The sequence below is a fragment of the Stegastes partitus genome, unplaced genomic scaffold (assembly GCF_000690725.1).
Source record: "Stegastes partitus isolate 25-593 unplaced genomic scaffold, Stegastes_partitus-1.0.2 Scaffold1560, whole genome shotgun sequence".
NCBI lineage: Eukaryota > Metazoa > Chordata > Actinopteri > Pomacentridae > Stegastes > Stegastes partitus.
In genome coordinates, this window is record NW_007579291.1 from 64,292 (window position 1) to 81,978 (window position 17,687).

Below are 17,687 nucleotides of genomic sequence, written 5' to 3' on the forward strand. Positions count from 1 at the left end.
CATCTACATGATGACAACATCCTCTAGAAGAAGATTTATACACTGGTGTATATCTGTTATAGGTTTTACAGACTCATGTCATACGATATCCTTTTGGGGGGGAGGTCAGGAGAAGTTTAGAGGGCAAAAGGTCATCTTCAGAGGCTTAACTACAAGAGAACAAAGTCATTTTTCCTTCACACTGACTACTCACACAAGAAGTGAATATTGTTCGTTATCCGGTAACAATCGGCACATTTCTTAACGTAGCGAACATGTTTGTATGTATATTCAGTGACTGGTGCAAACAATCTTTCTTGAACATACATGTTTTAATGTTGGCACAACTTTCATGAAAGTGTCTTATTCTTGTTTATGTTTTTTAGGTTGTTTTAACTTTCTGATTTACTGGCAAACTTTGCAAAAAATTCCCTCTTGTTCACAGAAATGTCATCTCAAATCAGTCAAATCCAATTTTTTAGACATTAAAATTGGAGGCTGTTTGAACAACAATATCTCAGGAGCTATTAAATTTAAAAGCCTGACATTTGTATTGTTATTCCTCATTATGTCCTTGATTCAGAATCTGTAATACTGGACAAGTAGATCAAATAATGTCTGACTATGGGTTTGTTGAAATATGAAAAAAAGTGTACGCCCTCGTGAAAAGCCCCATCAAAAAAAAAAAAAATCATAATTCAAGAAGTCGACTCGTGTTTTGTTCTGATCAATATGTCGCTGGGTGTCACAATAATACAAAAAAAAACATATAGAAAACGTTTTTATATGAAACACTTGGTCACAAAAATGAAAGAAAGGATATTTTTGGTTGAACTGTCATAACCGATTGAGCAAGTATAACAAGTTGTACAATGAAAAGTACATTATTGCAGCATGGCCTGATCCAAATAGAATAGAGCTGTGGAGTTTTAAAATAAAACAATCCTTCAGTGGGTTCAGGCTGCTTCTGTCTAGTCGGAGATGGACGGAAGTGTTTTGCTCGTTGTGTGGATTGTATTTATTGATGATGATATTTGCTGATGGCTGTTTAACAAACTCTCCCTTGAGGATAATAAAAGTTTACCTCAACTTAAGTTTTTGTAGGACAAGTGGGCCAAAGCGGCTCAGACCACTGGGTCAGAGCATCTCTGAAACTGCAAGGCTTGTGGGGTTTGAGGTTTGAACTGCGGTGAATCCAACAAGAAACTTGCAGAACTTAAAGGAATCTGCTGCTAACTTCTCAGAGCCTGATACCACAGGGCGCCTTCGGAGGTCTGTGGAGTTGTTTGGTACCACTTAAATGACCAACAGCGTAAAAGACAAGCGCTCTTAACGTTTTGGCTTCTCAGTGAAAATGTAATCCACAGTACCTTGGGTTTTGGACAGGTGTTAGGGGTAAAATCTGCGAATCTTCCAGGATGTCCAACCACAGCTGTATGAGGCCCTGACTGAGCCGGTCATCAGAGAGCAGGTCCAGATTCCCGTAACGGTCCATGACCTCCAACATGGTGGCCAAGATGGGCGTCACGGTGGACTGAAGACAGCGCCACAGGGTGTGTCTACCAGAAAAAGACAACACAGTCAAGTTGACTTCATATGAATATGTAGCTGACAATGTCTCAGAGTGCATCATCTAACTAAAGATTCCGTTAGCTGCAGGCAAAATTCAATTTTGAGATATTTTGCTTCCCAAACATGTTTTCTTTTAGACTAATGGTAAGAAACATCCAACATGCACATTTAGGAAACTATTTTACTACATGTTTGTCTATTTGCATCTGTAGAATTTAATTAGAATACACATCTTTAACGGCTGTTTTCTCAAAATAAGTTTTTTCCTCCTACTCTGCAGCCAGAAATCTGCACTTCACTTACATACACAAAACTTTCTAGTTTTATTACTGTCTATATTCTGACTGTACAGATGGTTTGTTGATACTCACACACAAACAAATGTTCTAGACCCAAAACACATCTGTCTGACTGGATATTTTAAAAACTGAAGTTAAAGATTCATGCTGCAAGGAGGACACAAGGACTTTTTTTTTAAGTCTACCATAATGTTATGAGATTTTACCTCAGAGTGCCCCCCTCCTGCAGAGCCTGGCGCTTCTTGGCTTCTATGTTCACCCATTCTTTAGGAGCACCCATCCACTCCTCTCTCTGTGCCAAAGCCTCGGCCAGTCTACTCAACAGCACCCTCTGAAAGTGAGCTTCAATAAAGATTGAATCAGACACAAGTGACGCTGCAACAACACAGTAAAGAACGTGTGAAGAGCAGAAAGTGTCAAACGAAAGTACACTGTAGTTATATGCATTCTAAAATCTGCATTATATATTCACCTGCTGTGTGCTTTGGACCAGTTCCCAGGAGAGTCAGAAGGATTTGCATCCGCTGCATGCTCCTCGGTGTCACGTCATCTGGGTCCCTCAGCAAACCCACAGCTTTTTGGATGCAGGACCTCACCAGAGACAAGCTGCTGAGGTGGGCCCTGTCCGTCTGCACGCACACACAATTATGTTGTCTTTTTTGTTTTTAATTAACACAACACGCGAAGACACAACACAACTCACCGTTCTGTCTTCTTCGGAGTCTTTTCTTCTCGCCACTGTTTCACTGTCTTCATGGTTTTCTGTTGAAGATCAAGAATGATGTTTATTTTACGGTAAAAACACAACAGCCGAGAATGCCTCACAGAGACAAAACACAGCGACGTATTTAGTTCAAACTGAGTTAAGACATCTTAACATATAAACACGAATCAATATAAATTGAATTTCCCTTCTGGGATAAATAAAGTATTTTTCATTCTTTCATTTCATTCATTACCACATAAATATTAAAATAACACATAAATCTGTACCTTTTGCAAGATGGAAGAAAGCTAATAATAATAAAGCTAATTAAAAAGCTAATTTACACACTTTGACTGTCTGTTGCGCTTGAAATATCCTGTGAATCCCAAAACTTGACAGCAACTTTCAAAAGCATGCTATCTTTTAACAGAAAAATTCAGTCCTTAAACAAATCATGTGTGACATACTGAGAAATCACTCTACATATCTCGTGTCTCTCTCAATTAAGTGTTCAGGTTGAGCTGTAGGCAGTATTTCCACAGATCTCTGCTCTTTCTTTTTTCTTTCCCAGCAAGAGAATTTTTTTTTCACAAACATAAGAGATTTTAATCAGCACCAAAGGAAAATCACCAGCACAAAAATGATAATATATATGATTTCCTCAAGCATAATATACATTTTTTTGTTCAAAAAACTGCCAAAATAACAGGAAATTGCATGGATTTGTCCTTCCCTTTACTGCATGCAGACTGACTGTGCTTACTGCCTTGCATGCTCACCCTTCAATGGCTCATTGTGAATCTGGAAAAACCCTGCATTTATTACATTATTCTTCTTTAAATGCCAAGAAGTTGTACAGTTTCTACCTGACAGTGCAGGGTTGAGCAGGCTGCTGATTAGAGTTCCACAGAAAACCAACAGGTTCAGACTCATGTCTTCTGAATCCCTCAAGTCATCGACATGCACCGAGTGCCAGATTCCTTTGATGGAAAAGACAAAACATGGTTTTAATGCATGAAACAAATAACTACTTTGTTGTAATGATCAGACATTCCACCTGATCCTCACCTCCTTGGAAACCGATGTACTGGGACTGACTTGGGATCCTGGAAACCTTCACAATGAAAATAACCCAACAGGTCTGATCCTCCAGTGACATCAAGTAATTCATGGTGCAATATCTGTTGGCAGAGAGACTCATGAACACATCTGGGATACCTACAGTATTCCACTTTGCATGTATAAAATCAGGAGTGAGCTTTACTTTGCTGATGCTATGAGTTCGTCATTGCACTGGGATTCCTCGAGGTCCATCTGGATTAACATGATGTGAAGAGAGGGACCGGCATCCTGAAGGAAGCCCCTGATACAGATTGATGAGGAAAGACAAGATTAGCCCTCAAATTATTCGTACATACCAACATACCAGCGCTTCTACTTTTCCTTAAATTGAGCATATTCATTTTCTCCTACTTCATACCTTAACTCTACGACATTCTAGTGGGGAAATATTGTACATTCTACTCCACTACATATCTGACAGCGTGTTTAAAACAAAGATTTCACCCTGGAAGCTTGGTAAACCCTGAACAGATTACCAGATTCAACCAGTAGTTTTAAACTTTGTGGCTTCTTCCAAAAAGCAGTTTGTACTTGTTTTGTCACATTTTAGATGTCTACAAATTGTTAACAGTGATTTTTCCCTCTAAACTTATCAGAATTCAGCTAATGATCCAATGGTTTGACATCTCAGCAAAGACTTTCCTTCCCTCTCCCATGAATCGTGTTTGGAGCCCTCAGATTTATCTGCTGTTCCTGTCTATAAAACTGGATATAAACTAGTTCACACTTGTAGCAGATACAACCGCAACATGTTGCTGACACACTGATGCTTCCTTCATAAAAATCTAATGATGGCAAATATAATAACATGTCAGTCATTGGGACCAAACCAGGACTTTTGTTTTAATATTCTAACTACAATTTGCTTCAACATACTCTTAGTTAAGTTAGATTTTTCATGCAGGATGTTTGATTGTGTTCGAGTATTTTATTTAAGTAAATGTTCTAAACACTTCTACCACTGCATTTCAGAGCTCTTTTTCATTTTTGACATTTTGAACGCAGAGCTTTATTAGTTTGCAGAACTGAATACTTAATTTCACAAAATTACAGAAAAAATAAATAAATGAAAAATTGAAGTTTTACAGAGAAAACACAAATAAGCCATGCTGCTGTTAGCTTAATAGCTTGTACCGTATTTTGTTGCAGAAGGTGACTTCAGTGTCAAACTGGTGCAGCGATAGCAGGAGGATTCTGTCAGTATGTAGGCCCAGTGCGTGGGCTACAACTTTCACATCTGATCTGGTCAACAAGCTGGAGAAAGTCGTGATCTAAAAAAAACAGAAAGTAACCAATGCTGTCACCAATTTGTAAAGATTGTGCAGGATTGCGATGAAATTTGAAGCGTCGTGCCTTACCTCCAGGAACCTGCTAGACTCCTGGTGCTTCTTCAGACCATCTTCCAGAAAATCTCGGAGAGAGTGGTGATGCTGTTGCTGGAAGTACAATCTCTGGAGGTTTTCCTTCTCCTGATTTGCTAAATCTGAGTATTTGAGTCTCATTACAGCGTCAGGGGTGGCACAGTTCAACAAGAGGCGTTTGGCTAAATCCAAGACCTCTTCTTCCTCGTTTTCTCTTACAGACCCAACATCGCTTTCTGTCTCCATCATTTGTTCGGTTTCTGACATCACTTTATCGACATCACGTTCCTCAACGGTTTCATCCTCATTTTTTTCCACTGCTTCCATTTCTTGGTCATCTTCAGCAATCTCTATGTCCATCATATCACTTAGCAGGCCATCCGCCATCTCGATCACCTCTTTCTGTCTGTCGGCCTCAAGTGTTTTGTTTGGTTCATCTTGTTGTTGCTGTCTTTCTTGACTGTCTCCAGCTTTTTGTGCTCTCCTTTTTAGCGCCTGCAACAGAGCACTGGCACAGGCATCGCCATGGAAGCCAACAAAAATGTCAGACAGCTTGAAATCCTTCATGGACTCGCCTAAGAATTCCTTCACCCACTCCTTCAGTTTGTGAAGAACCCTGTGTTGCCATGTTTCCAGATCAGTGCTCCTGTCCACTCTATGTTTTTCCAGTCTGTTGATGAGGGGAACTGGGAAGTGCTCATAGACCTTCTTCTGGTCCTCCACTACCACCAGTCTGAAGTTTGTATGAACACGACATTTGACTCTGTGGGAACCAAGACCAAGATCCACATACTGCTGCTGACTGAGGTAAACATAGTACTGGTTCAAGGCATCGTACAAGCTTTCGTAAAGATTTTGCATGTTAAGGAGGATGACAGTGCGTCCAGTCTCCATGCATGTTTTCACGCGGTTGACATTGCGGCAGATTTGGGCGTACTCCTGGTCCTTTGGGAATCCAGAGCCAAAGATGATCTCAGGCGGTGGATAGTCTCCTTTGGCAAAAACCTGTTGCTGAAGGATGTGGAGAGCTGCGTTGTTAGTGGTCAGTAAAAGCAGGTAACGGCTCTCCTCGTCTGTGCCGTGATCAAGGTTCTTTTTCACCATTTGTAAGGTGCTTGGTCTAGGAACTTCAGTAAGGTCTTGGAGAACCTCTTGGAAAAATGTGACAGGGTCAAAACCCTCTGGCTGTCCACTGAAGTTACGTAAGATGGCCTCGACCAGCTGTTCACCATCTGGCTCTTGTTGTGTGGATTTCACTGCAGCAAATAGCATTTTGACAAGGCTGTAATAATCCCTCAGACCAAAGAACTGGTTCTTTGAGGTCTCGTTACAGATTTTCAAGAAGGCCTCTGCCAAAGATGGGAAGAGGTGTTTGATTTTCAGGAGGATTTGGCTGGAAGATGAACAAATTCCCTTGGCAGTCTCCACGAGTTCGTCCTCGCTTGGATCCCATCTGGACACAAATATTCCTCTGTTCATCTTTGCTGGGTCGAGAGCCCAGTTAGAGATGCCAACAAAGCCAACCTTCATATGTGGATCTGGCCTGTCATTGTCAATGCAACCATCTTCCAAGAGAGGGTGAAGGGTCTTCAGTGGCATCTGAGGAGAATCTTCTGCCAGTCCGATCTCATCAAGCACCACCACTGACACATACTCAGCCATGTTTTTGTCCTTCTGGAATCGGGCACAGTTCCTGAAAGTCCCGATGATACCCTCTGGACTGGAGTGGGGGCTGCACTGGAAGGAAACCATGTGAACTTGCTTGAGGCTCCTAAATAGTTCACAGTGGGAGTTCTGGCCCTGCATGGCATCCGCAACCACTGTTTTAGCAAGTGACTTAGAGCTGCCTGGCTTCCCGACCAGAAACAGTGGGATCCTGAGCTCTATGCAAACCACCATGAGGAAGACATTCTCTTTGAGTGCAATGTTTTTGGCTATTGTCTCCCTTGTTCGTATGTTCTGAAGGAAGAAGTCTTGACAGGATGAAATCTCTTGCTGCAATGCAGCTGAGGAGCGAAGAGGGTCAGGAAAGTGCCTACAAATTTCAGCCAGGTACTCCTCCTTTTCCACCAGAGATGGGTAGTAGCAGACTCCAACAGCAAGAATCAAGCACTTGAGAGTTTTATAATTTTCGCTAAGGTGAGTGCAGTCGTTCAACAGAACCTCGCTATGCTGGTAAAACCAAACAAGCACTTTCATTGACCTCTCCACATCTCTGAGACTCACAAAGCTGCATTCATTTTTCCGGCTTCTCATGTATTTCTGGGAGGCTGCCAGCACATTTGAAATGACACTCTTGCAAGCTGCTGGCAAACGATGGTCAGCAACATTCTTCTGAACAATCTGTTTGATGTAGGAAAGCTCAGTGGAATCACTTAGTTGACCAAAATCCCACACCAATGATGCCATGCTTGGAGGCAGAGGATGAACCCTGTATACCAGCTGCCTTAGAGGGACTTTGCCAAGACGGTCTTCTGTTTCGTCTGCCTTCACTCTGTATCCCAGTCCTGCACGTTCCAGACGTTCCACCATTTCAGGGGAGTGCTTCCTGTAAGGATTGCAGGCAGCTATTATTTTCAAGCCACTGTTCGCCTTCATAGGTTCCCCTTTCACTGTTTGGTCACACAGGATTTCCTTGATGGCAAAAATGGCCTCTGTGGTGTTTGCTTCGTCAAAGAACAAAATGGTATCCAAGTTGTGCGTTTTGCGATTCTTGTGAGCAAGTGTCTCAGCCTCCCTCACCTTTCTGTAGATCATTTCCGCTGTAGTTCCACCATGTACTTTCACAAGTACCATGTTCTCCACTGGTCTTTCCTCCCTCTGCAGAGTACAAAGGAAACGAACCAGTCTGGTTTTTCCACAGCCGGTCTCTCCCATGATGACAACTGGAATTCCACATCGGAATCTCATGTGTATGGCCAACATCTTCATCACATTGTCAGCGGTGAGCTCGTATGTTGAGTCTGGATCAAAATTCCTGTCCATAATTCCTCTCTTTGCACCAACAACACATGAAATCCTTTTGATTTTGTCTGGCCGGGACAACTGATCAAAGTCCTCGGTGAGAGAAATCCTTTGCCGCTGCAAACCGTCAAAAAGTTCTTGCGACATGACGTGCTGTATCAAGACCTGTTTGCTGTGAGGATCAACTGCATTGAGTATTTTTTGCCTCGGACATTTCTGCACGTTAAAGCCGAGGAAAGACATCGAGAAATGGTCTGCATTGAAGAAAATGTAGGGATGAGACTCGTTTTCCCAGTGCTTACGAATTGTTAGACGGGCAAGAAGGTTGTCTTCCAGACTGTTTTCAATACGCAGCATTGGGCTTTCGTCAGATGTGTCCAGAGATGGCGAGGCAAAATCTCTTGCCATCAGAATCATGAACTTCACAATGAAGCCTTTGAAACCAGGCAACTGGTCAGCAAGAAAATCCGGATCACAGAAAACGGAGTTCTCACAGTCTTTCAGTTGCACATTGAGGAACCAGGAGAAGTTCTTCAGTTCACCCCAAGATGGATCCTGCATTCCACAGAATGACAGGAAATGATTGAGACAGTCATTGGGATCCCCTTCTCTGGATCCTTTCTGGTAGTTGAAATGATCCAGATTCTTGTTCTGGTTGTAGAGCTTTAAGTACTGATAGGGTCTTTGAATCCCCTCACTGCAAAACTCCTGCTCATCCATGAGTGGATCAAAGGTCTTTTTTGCTGATACCCTTCGAGTGGCCACAAGCTGATTCACCTCTCTTGGAGGTCGACAATTAATGGTGGGCACAATGTCAAGAAGTCCGAGTCTCATCTGTGTGAGCAAATTTAACACATGAATAGATTATTTATGGGGGCTTTACATTCAAACATTAAATGCTTCCCAATACCACAGACAACGAAAAAGTTTTTGTCAAAAAACATGGAAATTTAAGGGCTGAAGTCAACCAAAGAAAATCTGGATTTACATCCCTACTAAAAGACATTTCTACCTCTTTTGGCTGGTTTTGAGAGGACGTGTTTGATTTCAGGACCTCCACAGCGATCAGGTGAGCTACATTCCTTCTCCACAGCACACCATGACTGTCACTCAAACAGCCCAGAACTAACAGATGGAACAGGAGCTCCTCCAGACCTGAACGAACCTGACAGGTGACAAAAGTTAAAGACAGGGCAGATCCTTAGCTTTAAATAACAACAGAACAACCTATCTGCTGGCATAAATGCTTGTATACTTACTCCTGCAGTGTCAATATGCAGAAGAACAGGGTCCTGCTCTCTCAATGGTGCCAGTTTCTCTGACAGACTCTTGATCAAGGAGTCAATGTCAACACATGGTTCAATCAGTTTGATCCTGATGTGTTTGGCTCTGGGAGACGTCTGCTGGAACTTCTCAAACAAACGATCCACATAAAGCGATTTCCCTGTTAATGAGAAAAAGATCACAGGGAAAATATTGAATGAATTAATTAGAATATTGGTATAAAAAGGAAAACATGTCGCAGTATATCTCGACAAATGAAGTATTGTTGTGCTGTAGAGATGCCTTAGCCTACAATTCACATTTATCAGATATAAAAAAAACATGCTTGTTAGGTACTGACTGCAACATAAATCAAATACCTATTTTTGTACAGTTTTTTAGTGGAAACTAAACGCACAAATTACCATTAACCCAAAAATTGTGACTCATTTCGTGCCATCTGTTAAATTAGCTGCAATAAGACTTTTATTTGGTACCTCTAATATGGATACAGAGGAAAATTGAGACAGTCTCTCTAACATTTGGTCCATGTGTTGCATCTTTTCTGTTGCAACCACTAAAAGGTGGCAAAGTGATTTTAAACTGTAAATATCTAGCTGCAATTGGCAAAAAATCCCACAGCTTTTACATAACAAACACATTCTACATTGAATGATTTTCATAATGGGATGCCAGTTAGGTTTATCCTTACCGACTGCAGGGCGCGTAGATGACACCATCCACACTGAGAGCTGATCAGGAGAAACCAGCCCGACAGGGTTTTGCATGTTTTGCGTGAAGTGGTGATGAAGGTATTTCCTGGCAGTCTCTGCTGTTAGACTCACACCAGCTTGGACTTTGTCGTTGCTGAAGAAAGAGGGCACATATCGGTGCTGGTGCGCAACTGGACTGACTATCACCAGACGATAGTGTGGGCTGGCACTTCTCTCCAGACTCTCAAAGAGCTCGCCTAAAGCCACACTGACATCGTATCCCAGCAGCCCCGGATTGACCAGAGAATATATCTTCTGCCCGCTTTGTTTGGAACCTTGGCCGAGAGCTCGGTGCAGAAAGATCTCCACCTCCTCTTCTGAGGTCTCTTCTCTGCAGACTAGAACCTCGTCAGCAGATGGCAGAGGCTGCTCTGGACTCTCCATGTAAAAAGACAGAGTGGTGGTAAAAACCTCGGCACACGGGCAAAGCACAAGGTTGGGTTTCCCCTCCTGAAGAGCAGCTGGAAGGTTTCTGATCATGTGTTGGTGGTTGCTGTCAAAGAGGTAGGAGAGGAAACGGGCCAGAGTCGGGATGTCCAGTGAGTCCCTGAGATACTGTGTCATGTTGTTCTTGAATCGTCCCCAGAGGTTCTCAAGATTGTCTTCATCGGTGGCACCATGGTCTTCATCCTCAGAAGAAAACTCCATCAGATCACGAGCCTCTTCCATGTCTTCTTCAGTGTATTCTGGTGAAGCTGGAGTTTCGTCCATCAAAGGTTCGTAACACAGATCTTCATCGTCAGACTCCTCCAGCTCCTCACGCTCTGCTGCACTGTCGTAAGCTACTCTGACATCATTGAGCGTGCACAGAGGTTTTATGGGAAACAGTAAGTGCCATAGCTGCTGGGGAACCGACGCCTGCCGTTGACACACTTTGTGTATCCATTGGCACAAATACACCATCTGCTCTGAGGTGTAGTGGTTGAGCAGGCTGAAGCTGGAGCGCATCTCACTGATGAAGGAACGCCATTCTCTCTGGCAGCTATCCATGGCGTGAGCGAGCTGTTGCAGCTGCTCTGTCACTTCACCATAGTACGACATCTCTTTACCCTGCAGGGACACGAAGGTAACTCTGATGCACGGTCCATGTTGCGGGCAGCACTGGACCTCAGCATTCCACTCCCTGAAGAGCATGTTGCCAGATGTTTGCATCTGAAGAAGGATGGTGGCCAGTCTCTGAACTCCTTCAAAAACCTGCAGAACATGTGGACATGAGTTTAGGAATGTTAATGTCCATTCAGCACACAGAGTACACTTTAGAAAAATAGACCTTTCCTTTATTTTTAACTATTTAACAATCATGTTGCCGACTTGCACTGGTTGGTTCTTTTAATTTTCAGGCTGATCAACCCGTGTTTCCTTTGTGCTTCCTCAGTTAACACACAGAAACTGCTTAGCGTTCAGAGCGTTAAGAAATGTTTCTGACCTCTGTGAACCTGTTGACTTGTTCTCTGCCATGTTCTCCTTTGGACGACATGAGCATGAGTTTATTTTGCAGCTCCAGCAGATCTTCGAGCTTGTAGCTTTTCTCCCCTCTGGTCCCTCTCACTGTGACCTGCACCATGTTTTGCAGGCATCTCTACAACAAGTGGAAATCAGAAAGTAAACGCTTCATAAAAATCTTAAATCATGTAAGTTACAACTTTGGTTTTTAGTGAAGACTGACCACTTACCCTCTCTGTCTTTCGGTCAGACCATCCTACGTGATAAACTCCATCAGTGTTGATAGAAGAAGCCAAAGAGAGCGAGGATTGCTCCACAGAGCCGTGAGTCTCCTTCAGTGCTTTCAGCCAGTTTAGCAATCGAGTAGACTCTCTCTGAAAAACAAAGTCTACAGCATCATTACTGTCACTCTGCCACAGAAACAAGGCTTTCTGCCTACAGTGTCTTTTGAGAGTCTCCACCCTTCTTGGAAGTTTTCTCTTTTCATTGCTTTTCAACACTGAATCATGGTTTGATTTAATTTGGCTTTTTTGAGAAGAATTTACAAAAAAGTGTCAGCGGCTGAGATGGGAGAGACTGTTCATAGAGAAAAGCCACTGTTGAAAAAAGTTCATATTAAATCTGGACGAGAGTTCACCAGAAAGCATGTGGGACACTGAAGTCAACTGGAAGAAGGTCCAGTGAGACCAAAAATTAGCTTTCAGTCCATCTGATTTGAGGCTATAATTGGTGGACAGCAAACACTGCACATCCTTACAAACACACCATAACCACTGTGAAGCACTGTGGTGGCAGCATCATGATGTGAAGACTCTTCTCAGCAGCAGCCCTGGAAGACTTGTAAAGGTAGAGGGTAAAATGAATGCAGTAAAGTGTAGAGAAATCCTGGAGGACAATCTGATGCATTCTGCAAAAAAATTGGGATTTGGGAGAAGATTTGTTTTCCATGAAGACAATGAGTCGAAGCAAACAGCCAAAGTTGATTGAGACCAACACAGGCTCAATGATGTAACTGCAGCCAAAGGTGCATCTACTAAATACTGACTGGAAGTAGGTGAATACCTATGCAATCACCTATTTCAACATTTATATTTTTTCAGGATTTGACATTACTTTTTATAAATCTGTTTATTTATTTTTTTTGTGTGTGTAAATTCTTGTGAAAAAAACAAACTGTATTGACCATGATTCAGTGTTGAAAAGCAATAAAAGGGATACACTTCCAAGTGTGGTGGATCATTTTTATAGGCCCAGCACATATGAGGGAGAAGACGCAAATACCAGTTTGTCGGGGAGCTTCTCATCTCGACTTTGGGTATCCCACACCTGGTGAGCACACCTCATGAAGTCCTCAAAGTCAGCGTGAGGTGACAGGGAGTACAGCAGAGGGGAATATCCCATCACTGCATCGTGAAAACAGGCCACCTGGTCGATCTCTGTGTCGTTCTCTCCAGCAGATATAGAAGCTAGGTCCACGTAAACTTTCACATCGCTCATACCTGTTGACGGGAGAGGAAAGTCAGTATTTTCTACAACACCACAAGATCATTTATGTCGAGAAAAAAGAGCAATTACTTACTTTTCAGGTTCTCTTTGACCCAGTTCACGAGAGTTTGGCTCTTCAGAAACTCTTCCAGACAGGCAGTGTGCTGCTTGGTGACTGTGGAGAGCTGTTTTTGGGCTCGAAACACTTTGATGCTAAGAGACCCCAGGGTCCTCTGCTTAAATGTTTCCTCCTCCTAATAGTCAAGCATAAAATTTAAGGAACATACATGTTTAAGAGCAAAAATTACACATCTATAGCAGCCTACCACAAAACTGCAGCATCCACATTTCTGTTTCTGTTGATAATGTCTCTCTCTGCACGTTTTACTGTCAAATAAAGGCCCCCCCCAAAAAAAGCACAGAAAAGACGAGTTTGTTTCACCTAAAAAAGTATTCTTGTGCATAGAGCATGTGTTATTTCATAGGTTGGATGTCTTCAGTTTCCTTCTACACGGTGGAAAACAGTAAAAAAAATAAAGAAAAACTGTTGACTTAGCAGGTGTTTCCAAGCTTCTGATTTATATTCACATGTTGAATATGCATTTCTTCTGTAAACACTTCAACAGGAGAGAATATCAGAAGCTAGGGTTGAACACAAATATCATAAAAAGCCACATCCCTAATAAGTGCTACTCAAATCCTTTGTAAATACCGTTATTTAAGTTTAATGTCGGATTATAGATCATTACCAGTTGGCTGAGGGTGTCAATTTCGGAGAAGTTTCCAGAAAGCTTCATTTTCTCAGCTATGTTCAGCACTGCGCTGGCTGCAGCCGCCGCCTCATGCAGCTGTCGATAATCCTGAATCTGACCAAGTCTCAGATCCACCCAGTTCTCCTCAGCTTCCAATCCCCCAGCCTCAGAAAACATCTTTGACATCAGATTCAGCTCCTTCTTCAGCAGCTTCCCATCACCCGGGTCGCCGGACTCCGACAAAACCCGATCGACCTCCTTGAAAGTGATGTTTGCGTTTGCAATGCTGGCGCCCAGCTGGAGGAACTCTGCCAGCAGAGGCTTCCAGATGTATTCGTAGATCTGTGCGAGGCTTACTGGAACAGGAGCTGGGGAGGGATGTCCTGGTGATGCCAAAGATGCTGCTCCTTTCACCCAGGAGGACAGAATCAGGTTGCTGTCACGCAGTTTGTGCATCTCGCTGGCCATTTTTGACACATTCATGCTGGTTTTGTACCAGAGGACCTGTGGAGAACCAGTCATCTTCAACGTCCCTTCAGCATCAAAGGACTGAACAAACACCAGCTTGTTCAAGCTCACAGCGTGGAGATCTGCAGCGTGCTGCTCCTCCAGAGTTGACACCTCAGGAACTGGTTGAATAAGAACCACATAAGTGAAGAAAACACCACATTAACCCTCTGAACCTGCAACATAAGGTCCTGCACCTCTATGAACAAAGAACAACCATGACTAGAAGGACAGGGAACGTAAAAACATCCTCTATGCAGTCTGACACGGGTAAAATGTCACAACTCATAAAAAACTAACAAAAGTTGAATTTATAAAATTATTTACTTTCCAAAACTTGAAAATGGAATCAACATGTACAAATACTTTCAAAAACATCTACAGCTGCTATGAGTGCAAAAAAATACATGTATAGATATTTACATGCAAGTAACCCCGAACTCAACAACTCCAGGAAGATGTTTCCTCATGCTGAATGTATCTTTCAACAACTTGCTCCTCTGTATAGGGTTTTTGAACCATGCTGCATTTATTTTATTGATCAGGTATGGGGTTTTTTTTGCTCCCAATCATCCCTAATTTGTTTCCATTCTTGTCTCTGCAGTTTAGTCAAATATTCAATGGACTGTTGGTTGCAGATCAGTCACACATGGATTGTCAGTTTATTTTGGTTAATTATTCATATAAAACATGTAGAATAACATGATTTTGAAAAACTATAACAATCTTAAGCTCAGATTTGGTTCATTTCTATGAGGGAAAGGGTTGTCGGAAAGTTGACAATCTGATCATTCTTCCTGTTTTTACAGTTTCTGGCTGATAAATGGTGACTTATTGGTGATATTTTAAGTTTTGAGGTTCAGGGGATTAAACCATGACACAGAACCAAGCAATTCAAATAATTCAAGTTAAAATGAGGCACTTCATTATTTGTCCAGCGATACTCACCCGTGATGCTTTCCGTAACCTTTGCTATCATCTTTATCAGTGTATCTATTTGCTGCTTCCGCTGAATGAAAGAGGTCAAGTCCTTCTCCCTCTGAGCCAGAACAACATCTGCATCGACAGGAACCTTCTCAGATTTGGTGTTTTTCTTGTCTGTTGGGGACATAATGCAGCCGTTATTGAGTCATACATTAGGTGGCGCTGAATGTAGTCTTCACAGAAGGCTGTTTGTGATGCAGAAGCTCATGAGGGTTCGTACACTGCTGGTAAAGTCTCTTGAATTGCTCTTTATATTTCAGGCAGGTCTGCAGGTGTCCCAGGGGAACGTCTCCTTGAAGCAGAGACGTCACCAGGGCCTGAACTGCCTCCACACAGCTGTGGACCACATGACCAGCGGTGTCATCCACCCGGATCGCCCTCCAATCACCTGGACCAAAACAACAACACAGCGGACTTCAGAAAACCTGAGTGAACAGCTTTAGAACAAAAATCGATCAAAATAATTTAATTAAATGAATAATTATTACCGTTAGACAGCAGGTGGTTCATGGCGGACTGTGGATCGAGCAGCTGGACCACTACGTTGTCTTTGAACCGTGATGCTGACTCGATCACAACAGCAGACACGACGGCGACTGGAAGATCTTTTACCTTAGAGTTGAGACTCTGCATCAGGTCCCCCTCCTTACTTCTCTGAAACACAGGATATACACGGTACAATAATATAAATACTCTATAGCTGTTCATTATGTTAAATACTTACCTCACTTGCTTGGTCCAAAGTGCTTAACACTGTTCTACAAAACTAAACACTAACTACACAGACTTTCAGACAGATGTGAGACTAGAAAGGTGTAATTTTTGACAGAAAAACTATGCAAAAATGCAAAAGAACTAGAAAACCCAGATTAAAAACAAACTGCGGTGACTCGGGCCAGTTACAGCTCATAAGCTAGATTCAGCCAAACCCAATATATCCACTTTTTCAGCCTGTTTTACACATTTACAATTCAGTTTTGATGCTTCGCTTTCGGTGGATCTAAGTTTGTTAAAACACATAAATAATACTAAAGCTTAAGCTTGTTAAAAGCCAAATCACACCATCATTATTTACATGGCACATTTAAAACACCAGACATTGACCCACAGAGCTTTGTAATAGAGAACTAAGATTAACATTACAAATCCATCTGGCTGATTAAATTTAAAATGAAAGGTTCAGTGAAATATTATCAAAATGGCCGAGAGCAATGTCAAATCACAGGAAGCACTGTGGTAGTACAGAGATGACCTCTAGACGTAAGGAAATCTGCTAGTGTGGTACAGATTACAGCAAAAATCCCATTATCAGTTTTCATTTGTTAAAATGAAAATGAATGAGAACTTGTGAATAATTGTGACACATACTGCAAAATCTGTGAAAATTATTTAATATAATTTTTTTTGTATATTGTTCAGCCCTAACAGCTAACTAGCCTAGCTTGGCTTGTTAGGATTTCGTGTTATTTTATCTTGTAAAGCTGCCTTTAAATGACATGTTTTGATGTTTTAATTTCATGATGGGTTTATTAAACAAGGTCCTCTGTACAAATGGAGAATTGAGCTGAAGAAGCACTGAGAAAATATTAAGCTTTTTGATAATAGACCTGCCCTGAGTCTGTTAGGCATTTACAACTTGTACACCTGTTCCACAAATGTCAGTCCCTTTTTCCGGACTTCATAGTTTCTGACTGTGTTTGTACTGGGCAGCAGCCAGGAGAGGTTTCTAGTGTATGAACTGACTGTTTGGAGAGAGGTGTGGGTCACTGTGCAAGTTGTTTAAAAACTATGACTCTACTGACCTTAAAAACACAAGAAATACTGCTGAATTTTAATTTATTGTAACAGCGAAAAAGACAGAATTTGTTGAGCATCTATCCCAAAGAGAAGAACAAGAGTGACCGCTTATTTATGGTATGACAGTGAACACAAAACTCTTTTCATATTTTTTGGTTTGACAAAGGAGCTTCCTCAGACTAAAAAATCAATTTCTCATAAAGGCCTGAAGTCCTTATTTTTGAACGTATTTATGTAAAACATGCCACATTCCTTACAGCTGGTTTAAGATACATACATGCGCCTTTTCTTACTCTGAAAACACCAAACGTATATTTAATTATGAACAGATGATTAACACCAAGTCTGATGATACACCAAGTGCATCATATGAAATGTAAAACAAAACCATCTCCCGACTTTGTACGGGAAGAGTTTTAAGAGGTCTCACCTCAAACAAAAGAATGATGTGACATTAAAAAAAATCAAAGCTGAACTTGTTCCGTCCGTAAATCATGAACCAACCTGGCAGATTGTCTTGATCGCTGAGTGACACATCTCGTCGAAACAGGACTGGACAGCGTCATGGCCTGTCCTTATAGCTGCCGAAGACGATTCAAGGCAACAGACCAGAACTCTATCCTCCTCTGCTGCCTGCAACGAAAAACAACCCAGACGAGCTGTGAGAGGAGAAGATCTAC

The 17,687-nt window shown here is 42.0% G+C and overlaps 1 protein-coding gene across 1 annotated transcript in view; it reads right to left on the bottom strand.

The window, feature by feature from the left end:
- Positions 1–17,687, bottom strand: part of rnf213b (ring finger protein 213b) — a 46,766-nt gene that overhangs the window by 20,897 nt on the left and 8,182 nt on the right. The window contains exons 14-34 of the mRNA XM_008300568.1: positions 17,512–17,640; positions 15,699–15,864; positions 15,431–15,598; positions 15,175–15,324; positions 13,717–14,348; positions 13,062–13,221; positions 12,764–12,981; positions 11,713–11,856; positions 11,466–11,618; positions 9,979–11,233; positions 9,263–9,447; positions 9,016–9,168; positions 5,037–8,837; positions 4,813–4,949; positions 3,821–3,919; positions 3,625–3,737; positions 3,423–3,536; positions 2,554–2,612; positions 2,323–2,479; positions 2,057–2,192; positions 1,350–1,538 (exon numbers count right to left, since the gene is read on the bottom strand). Of these exons, the coding sequence (XP_008298790.1) occupies positions 1,350–1,538; positions 2,057–2,192; positions 2,323–2,479; positions 2,554–2,612; positions 3,423–3,536; positions 3,625–3,737; positions 3,821–3,919; positions 4,813–4,949; positions 5,037–8,837; positions 9,016–9,168; positions 9,263–9,447; positions 9,979–11,233; positions 11,466–11,618; positions 11,713–11,856; positions 12,764–12,981; positions 13,062–13,221; positions 13,717–14,348; positions 15,175–15,324; positions 15,431–15,598; positions 15,699–15,864; positions 17,512–17,640 (8,318 nt within the window). The remainder of the gene's footprint in view (positions 1–1,349; positions 1,539–2,056; positions 2,193–2,322; positions 2,480–2,553; positions 2,613–3,422; positions 3,537–3,624; positions 3,738–3,820; positions 3,920–4,812; positions 4,950–5,036; positions 8,838–9,015; positions 9,169–9,262; positions 9,448–9,978; positions 11,234–11,465; positions 11,619–11,712; positions 11,857–12,763; positions 12,982–13,061; positions 13,222–13,716; positions 14,349–15,174; positions 15,325–15,430; positions 15,599–15,698; positions 15,865–17,511; positions 17,641–17,687) is intronic.